At 61.9% G+C, this 8,225-nt stretch overlaps 1 protein-coding gene across 4 annotated transcripts in view; it reads left to right on the plus strand.

Annotated features, from left to right (window-relative positions):
* Positions 1-7,963, plus strand: part of MAST1 (microtubule associated serine/threonine kinase 1) — a 27,017-nt gene extending 19,054 nt beyond the window's left edge. For 3 of the 4 annotated variants that reach the window (XM_040450049.1, XM_040450050.1, XM_040450047.1), the window contains 14 exons: positions 1,004-1,142; positions 1,262-1,394; positions 1,531-1,696; positions 1,798-1,899; positions 2,051-2,173; positions 2,612-2,721; positions 3,339-3,517; positions 3,606-3,856; positions 4,186-4,392; positions 4,608-4,837; positions 5,035-5,157; positions 5,276-5,412; positions 6,331-6,518; positions 6,622-7,963. In XM_040450049.1, the coding sequence (XP_040305983.1) occupies positions 1,004-1,142; positions 1,262-1,394; positions 1,531-1,696; positions 1,798-1,899; positions 2,051-2,173; positions 2,612-2,721; positions 3,339-3,517; positions 3,606-3,856; positions 4,186-4,392; positions 4,608-4,837; positions 5,035-5,157; positions 5,276-5,412; positions 6,331-6,518; positions 6,622-7,880 (3,347 nt within the window). In that variant the 3' untranslated portion in view covers positions 7,881-7,963. The remainder of the gene's footprint in view (positions 1-1,003; positions 1,143-1,261; positions 1,395-1,530; positions 1,697-1,797; positions 1,900-2,050; positions 2,174-2,611; positions 2,722-3,338; positions 3,518-3,605; positions 3,857-4,185; positions 4,393-4,607; positions 4,838-5,034; positions 5,158-5,275; positions 5,413-6,330; positions 6,519-6,621) is intronic. The other variant, XM_040450048.1, reaches the window with a different exon arrangement.
* Positions 7,964-8,225: the final 262 nt, after the last annotated feature.

Genomic DNA, 8,225 nt, shown 5'->3' on the forward strand with positions numbered 1-8,225 from the left:
GGAAGGAAGGAAGGAAGGAAGGAAGAAAGGAAGGAAGGAAGGAAGGAACAAAGGAAGGAAGGAAGGGAGGGAGGAAGTTGTTGGACTTGTGATTAAAAAAAAATCATGCCACCTTCAGGAATGGCTGTATCTGGGTGCTCAAACTATGTCACCAGGAATCTCTTCGTCTCTTGACCCTGTTCTTCCATGTGTAGTCTTCCCTCTAGACAGGCTCTGATGTAGCAGAGTTGCTATCCAGCCGATCCCAGTTTACATCCTATGAGATCAGCAATCTTTGTGAAAATAGAAGGGAAAGTCAGTCGGGGACTGACTCACTGAAGCAACTTGGGTTACATGCTGGTCTGGCTGCTGCGCCTGGAAGAAACCCCAGCCTTTGTAACAGGAAGGAGGAACGGATCTTAGGAGACCAAAATACGAATGCTGTTTACAGTAAATCTGGTGGGGGCCAGGAATCTACATTTTAAGGCCCCAGACCATCAAGATTCAGACTCCAGGAGATCAAGAGCCATATGCTTCCAGATTCAGTCAATAAGCAAGCAGGCTTGGGGTGCCTGGCTGGCTCAGTTGGAAGAGTATGTGACCTTTGATCTTTGAGTCATGAGTTCGAGCCCCATCCATGTTGGGTGTAGAAATTACTTAAAAATAAGATCTTAGAAAAAAAAAAAAAAAAAAACAACAGTCAGGCTTTTGTACTGGCCAGATCTATCCTCCACCATCGACTCCTTGCGTGACCCAACCTCTCTCTGAGTCTCAGTCCCCTCCCCTGTGAAATCAGCTGATCATATTAACTTTGGAGGATGGCTAAGAGGAGGAGAGAAACCTGGTAGAGGGCACTCCCCATGTGATCCGGGGAGAGGGAGGTCCCTCTCTGAGCCTCAGTCTTCCTTAGCTGTGAAATGGGAGCCATGTGAGGTGAAGACTTGATGTTACGGTGCGTGTTGAGGGCTCAGCTCTAGGCTGAGGGTGCCTCGCTCTTCACACGGGCCAACTCCTTCCCCCACAGGGGGGGACTGCGCCACCCTGCTGAAGAACATCGGGGCGCTGCCTGTGGAGATGGCGCGCATGTACTTTGCCGAGACGGTGCTGGCTCTGGAGTATTTGCACAACTACGGCATCGTTCACCGCGACCTCAAGCCTGACAAGTGAGCCTTGGCCCTTCCCATCACTTCCTCCCTGCTGGTCGGGAAGCCGCGGCATGGGAGGGCCAGGAGTGGACTTGGGCCTCATTTCTGAGACCCTCCCCTCCCCCCACCCATTGCAGCCTACTCATCACCTCTATGGGGCACATCAAGCTCACGGATTTTGGCCTCTCCAAGATGGGGCTTATGAGCCTCACCACCAACCTGTATGAAGGCCACATTGAAAAGGACGCCCGGGAGTTCCTGGACAAACAGGTGTGTGTGCGGGCATGGGGGTCACCGTGGGTGGAGTGACCCGACAGAACCGCGGGGCCCAGGGCCTGGTGGGGGGCTCGGCTCTCCCTCGAGGCCCCTCCTGCGGCCAGGGCGCAGGCTGACAGCCTGCCCCCAGGTGTGTGGGACCCCAGAGTACATCGCACCCGAGGTCATCCTGCGCCAGGGCTACGGCAAGCCGGTGGACTGGTGGGCCATGGGCATCATTCTCTATGAGTTCCTGGTGGGCTGCGTACCCTTCTTTGGAGACACGCCCGAAGAACTCTTCGGACAGGTCATCAGCGGTGCGTGCCTCCGTGGTGGGCAGGTGGGGGCGCGGGGTCATGGGCCAGCCCAAGGCCTCGTAGACTCCAAAAAGTGACCCCCAGGCCCGCCTTTTCTGCAGATGACATCCTGTGGCCAGAGGGGGACGAGGCCCTGCCCTCGGATGCCCAGCTCCTGATATCCAGCCTCCTGCAGACCAACCCCCTGGTCCGGCTTGGGGCAGGTGAGGGGTCTGCTCTTCAGAGAAACGGAGGGCGGGGGGCCGCTGTCAGAGAGCAGGACTCCCAGGGCCGCGGTCTGGGGCTGTCTGCTGGGCTGGCCTTCAGCCCCTCCGGGACCCCCTCCCCTCCCCACTCCACCTGCTCCCTCCCCAGGTGGTGCCTTTGAGGTGAAGCAGCACAGTTTCTTTCGAGACCTGGACTGGACGGGACTGCTGAGGCAGAAGGCCGAGTTCATCCCGCACCTGGAGTCCGAGGATGACACCAGCTACTTCGACAGTGAGCAGGGACAGGGGGCGGGATCCGGTGAGGTGAGAGAGCCTGGGCCGGGACCCCAGCTGGCTGGAGGACCTCCCAGACCAGAGGGCTGAGGTTGTGGTGGGGGTGTGCATTGCTGGGAGGCTTGGCCTGGCTAGAGGTGGGGCTCAGCCCGAGAAGAGGGTAAGAGGAGTTCTCGAGTTGGGCCTGCTCCGGGGCCGGTCCAGCGGGGGGTGCTAGGACCCGGAATGAGGTAGGGCCCGGGGCTGAAGGTGGGATCTGGAGGTGTGGCTTCTCTGGAGCCTCTGAGAGGGGGGCTGGGCCCCAGCTTGGGGGAGGGGCCCGAGTCCGGGGAGTGGGGCAGAGGCCTGCAGGCCTGTTCCGGCGGGGTGTGGGGGTTGTGTCTGATCTGAGGAGTGGACCCTTGCCTGCGGTTATGGCCCACCCCCCAATCCTCAGCCCGCTCAGACAGGTATCATCACGTGAATTCCTATGATGAGGACGACACCACAGAAGAGGAGCCCGTGGAAATACGCCAGTTCTCCTCTTGCTCGCCGCGCTTCAGCAAGGTGGGCCGAGGCTGGGCTAGGGGTGGGTGAGACCCGGGGGGGCCGGGGCCAATGGTGGTGGGGACCCAGGTCTCGAGCCGGGGAAGCCACTGAGGGGGTAAGAGATCCGGGAGCGATAAGGCTTTCGGGGGCGGCAGCATGGGGGTCTTGGGACTGCCCCGTGGCCTCCGGTGGAATCTAACGGGAACCCGGACAGTCGTAGAAAGGAAGCCCACGGTGGGGCTGGGCTAGTTCTGAATGGGGCGGGGTCAGGACCTGGGGCCTGGGAGGATGCGCAGTGGGGGCGGGGGCAAGGCTGGGCAAGATCTCGCCTGGGGAAAGGGCGGAAGGGGGTGCAGGCCTCGCCTGGACGAGAGTAGACACAATTGTGTGAAGCCTAGGAAGGTGGGGCAAGAACAGATTCTTGAGGGCACGGGCGGGTCAGGGCCTAACCGTGGAGAGGGGCCTGAATTGAGTTGTAGGTGGCCGGGGTACTTCCCAGAACTGGGCGGAGCCCGGCCGTGGGTAGGTGGGGCGTAGTTTGGGCGGGTCCGGCAGCGGGAAGCGCATTGGTCCGAGAGCGAAGGCGGGACCTGGGGCCGGACCTGCCTCCCACCACCCGGCGTCTGCCCTTGCAGGTGTATAGCAGTATGGAGCAACTGTCGCAGCACGAGCCCAAGACCCCCGTGGCGGCAGCGGGGCCCGGCAAGCGGGAGCCCAGCGCTAAGGGCCCAGAGGACAAGGCGGCCGGCAAGCGGGAGGGCCTGGGAGGCCTGACCCTGCGCGAGAAGACCTGGAGAGGGGGCTCCCCGGAGATGTGAGCAGGGACCGGAATGGGTTTGGGGGAGGGGGCCCAAAGGGGCGTGTCTCCTCTGACACCCCCCCCCTACCCCCACCCCTTCCAGCAGCAAGCGTTTCTCGGCTTCTGAGGCCAGCTTCCTAGAAGGGGAGGCCAGTCCCCCGCTGGGCGCGCGCCGCCGTTTCTCTGCACTGTTAGAGCCCAGCCGCTTCAGCGCCCCTCAAGAGGACGAGGATGAGGCCCGGATGCGCAGGCCTCCCCGGCCCAGCTCCGACCCCCCAGGCTCGCTGGATGCGCGAGCCGCCAAAGAGGCGGTTCAAGGGGACGGCACCCCCAGCGCTGGGGACCCCGAGGCCAGTGAGTGTCCCCTTCGCCGCCTTCCCCAATTCCCCAGTGACCATATATTGAGCATTCAGTGAGCGTGGTGCTGTTTATACAAGATCTCACCCACTCTTCACACTCCAGCCTGGGATTCTCATCAACATGGGGAACACCTCGTGTTCCATTCTCAGTCCACAAATGTATTTGAGCACTTCTGTGTATCAGGAGCTGTGCTAAATGGGTATGTCACCTGCTTTCATGAAACTCAAAAGACAGAGCAGTGGGAAGAGCATTCCAGGCAGAGGGAACAGCTTGCAGAAGTCCGTGGCCTTGGACTGACCCCTAACCCACTTGTTCTGTTGCAGCTGACCGCCCACGCCCAGGTGACCTCTGCCCACCCTCGAAGGATGGGGACTCATCAGGCCCTAGGGCCACCAATGACCTGGTTCTGCGCCGGGCGCGGCACCAGCAGCTGTCAGGAGACCCCGCAGTAGAGAAGAGGCCTTCTCGAACTGGGGGCAAAGTCATCAAGTCAGCTTCGGCCACTGCTTTGTCCGTCATGATTCCTGCAGGTGACCTTGGGTTCCACATAGCAGGGGAGGGGCTGTCTCCATTTGTGGCAGGATAGGCTGATGAAAACGCTGTATTTTCCCTGTCCACAATGATTGGCTCTGGGATGGACCAATGAGAACCCCGGGACTTTGACTTGGGAGGAAGGAGGATCAGATACAGGGAGAGATGTGTCTTGAGTCCGCCCCAGTCTCTGACCATGGCTCTGTGTCTGCAGTGGACCCCCATGGAAGCTCACCCCTGGCCAGCCCCATGTCCCCACGATCTCTCTCCTCTAACCCATCCTCACGGGACTCCTCACCCAGCCGGGACTACTCACCGGCTGTCAGTGGGCTCCGCTCCCCCATCACCATCCAACGCTCTGGCAAGAAGTACGGCTTCACGCTGCGAGCCATTCGCGTCTACATGGGTGACTCAGATGTCTACAGTGTTCATCACATTGTCTGGGTGAGCGCTCGTGCTTGGAGTCTATGTCCCAAGATGAGGGGTGGGTGGGTGGAGAGAAGTCCCCCCCACCCCGGGGATGAGGGGCTGCTCAAACTGTAGACGAGGATTGTTGCGCACGCAGAGCTAGGTGTCTGGGGCAAGCAGCTCAGGGAGCTTTCTTTGTGAAACCCTACCCCTACGGGGTGTCCTGTCCCCAGCACGTGGAAGAGGGGGGCCCAGCCCAGGAAGCAGGGCTTTGTGCTGGTGACCTCATCACCCACGTGAATGGAGAGCCTGTGCACGGCATGGTGCATCCTGAGGTCGTCGAGCTGATCCTTAAGGTGAGTGCAAGGGAGGGAGCGCCCTGCCCGGAGGGTGGGGGAAGGGTGAAGAGATATTGGGCAACTGGAGCTGCTTGAGCAGCCTCCAGCAGAGCCCTTCCCCCTTTCTGACCCCCAGAGTGGCAATAAGGTAGCAGTGACTACAACACCCTTCGAAAATACCTCCATTCGCATTGGCCCTGCCCGGCGCAGCAGCTACAAAGCCAAAATGGCTAGGAGGAACAAGCGGCCCTCTGCCAAGGAGGGCCAGGAGAGGTGAGTGGGGCCAAATGCAGTGGGCAGGTCTCTAAACAGCGGGCTGAGGAAACCCGCGCGCGTGTGTGTGTGTGTGTGTGTGTGTGTGCAGTGGGCGGGGCTAAGGTGGGAGGTGGTGGGGACCTGAGGAGGGAAGTGGCCAGGAAAAGTGGCCGGTCGAGGCCATGCGGCAAAAACAAGAGGACAGAGAAAGAAGAGCTGGGCAAGTGGCAGAAGCCAGGGAAGGAAGCTGTGCCAGGTTTCTAGGTTGGGAAGAAAACCTTGTGGGGGCGTCTTGGAAGGTGGGCAGCGTCAGCACTTGTCAACTAAAGAGGAGACCATCTAGGGGATGGTCCTGACCTGTTGGATATATTTAGACGGCTGGGAGGGCTGTTAGAAGGGATTTCTAGGTGAAATGAGCACGCTAGGCAAGACTGGGCCAAGGGAGGTAATTTCTTCCTTTCTAGGTAGGAGGAGCTAGGAGAGGTGGGCGGGGCCGGGAGAAGGTCGTGTTTTGATCAGTGAGTTTGTCCTGGACGCGTCGTTGAGGGGGGATTCGAGTGAGGAGCTAAACAAAATTGGGTCAGGAGAATTTCTCCCAGCCCTGTTAGGGGGACTGTAGCTGGAGACAGAGGAGCTAGAGAGGTGGGCGGGCCAGAAAAAAGTTGGGGTTTTTTTGTTTGTTGTTTTTTTTAAAGTTGGTCTTGAGGAGTGTTTTCCTAGCTTGGGGTGGGGGCGTCCAGGAAGGAATGGGTGGAGCCTGAGGCGGGAGGAACCTATGGGACCAGCGGCCAGGAAAGTTCTTTTGGTTCTGATAGGTGGGTTGCAGCTGGGAAGGGAGGGGCCAGGAAGGGTGGGCGGTCGTGCGGCCCTGAAGTGGGAGAAGCCGGGAGTCCCGGAATTTGGTGAAGGGTAGGTGGCCCCTTCTTTGTCCCCCAGCAAGAAGCGCAGCTCCCTCTTCCGCAAGATCACAAAGCAGTCAAACCTGCTGCACACTAGCCGCTCGCTGTCGTCGCTGAATCGGTCGCTCTCGTCCAGCGACAGCCTCCCGGGCTCGCCCACGCACGGGCTGCCTGCACGCTCGCCTACCCACAGCTACCGCTCCACGCCCGACTCCGCCTACCTAGGTACGCTCTGCGCCTGCGCGCGGCGGGCCAGGCGGCGAAGGGTGGCGGGGCTGTGCCCTGGCGGTGCCCTCCGCGCGCTCCAGCCCCTCTCGCCCGTCCGCAGGCGCCTCCTCCCAGAGCAGCTCGCCGGCCTCGAGCACGCCCAACTCGCCGGCGTCGTCGGCGTCGCACCACATCCGACCCAGCACGCTGCACGGCCTGTCGCCGAAATTGCACCGCCAGTACCGCTCTGCGCGCTGCAAGTCGGCTGGCAACATCCCGCTGTCGCCGCTGGCGCACACGCCGTCCCCGACACAGGCGTCGCCGCCGCCGCTGCCAGGCCACACGGTGGGCAGCTCGCACACGACGCAGAGCTTCCCTGCGAAGCTGCACTCGTCGCCGCCGGTGGTGCGCCCGCGCCCCAAGAGTGCAGAGCCCCCGCGCTCGCCTCTCCTCAAACGCGTGCAGTCGGCGGAGAAGCTGGGAGCCTCGCTGGGCGCGGACAAGAAGGGCGCACTGCGCAAACACAGCCTAGAGGTCGGCCACCCGGATTTCCGCAAGGACTTTCACGGCGAGCTGGCGCTACATAGCCTCGCTGAATCTGACGGCGAGACGCCCCCCGTCGAGGGTCCTGGCGCACCCCGGCAGGTCGCCGTTCGTCGCCTGGGCCGCCAAGAGTCGCCCCTGAGCTTGGGCGCGGACCCGCTGCTGCCTGAGGGCGCCCCGAGGCCGCCGGCGTCCAGTAAGGAGAAGGAGTCCCCCGGGGGTGCCGAGGCCTGCACCCCACCCCGTGCGACAACTCCCGGGGGCCGGACCCTGGAGCGGGATGCCAGCGGCACACGGCACCAGAGCGTGCAGACAGAGGATGGGGCGGGTGGGGTGGCCAGGGCTGTGGCAAAGGCCGCGCTGAGCCCGGTGCAGGAACATGAGACCGGCAGGCGCAGCAGTTCGGGTGAGGCGGGCACACCCCCGGTGCCAATTGTCGTAGAGCCTGTGCGTCCCGGGGCCAAGGCCGGGACGCCCCAGCTTCCTGGTGCAGACTCCAAGGGGTTGCAGGAATCCACCTCCCTGGCACCTCCGGCACCTGAGGTCCCCCGGGGTCGGGAGTGCTGGGTGCTGGAGGTGGTGGAGGAGCGGACCACGCTGAGCGGGCCTCGCTCCAAGCCCACCTCCCCCAAACTCTCCCCAGATCCCCAGGCCCCCTCCCTAGCCTCCACAAAGAATGGGTCCAGCAGTGCAGGGCCCCCAGCTCCAACCGCTTCCCTCTCGGCCCCAGCCACCAAGCCTGAGGTGGGGCTGACCTCCCGGTGCCCTGCTGACACTATACCCCCAGCAGGCCTGACCAAAAAAGGTGCGCCCTGCCCCACGCCCCCAGGCCCATAGCCCAGGGGGCCGCTGGCTCTGCTCTGTACAGCCACCTGTATACATATGTACACATATAAATAAAGTGTGTCTGTGCTGTGTGAGCTTTCTGGGGCTCACCCCACCTCCCCTGGCGGGGCAAGACATCGGGTTTTAGCCCCCTTGCCTGTGTGCGTCTTGAGGGACGGAAGTCCAGGCCTGGTTACCAAAAAGAGGAGAGGTGAGTCTTGGGTGGACCCGTCCTTGTGGTCCTACTTCGGGTCTCACTTATGTGCCAGCTGCCCCCCGACCTTCAGGGAGAGAAGGGCTGCAGCGTGGCTTGGAGTCCCAGCGTCCACTGGAAGACAAAAAAAGTTAACAGCGCCA

This window comes from Herpailurus yagouaroundi, unplaced genomic scaffold, assembly GCF_014898765.1.
Source record: "Herpailurus yagouaroundi ecotype Mexico unplaced genomic scaffold, PumYag 200, whole genome shotgun sequence".
NCBI lineage: Eukaryota > Metazoa > Chordata > Mammalia > Carnivora > Felidae > Herpailurus > Herpailurus yagouaroundi.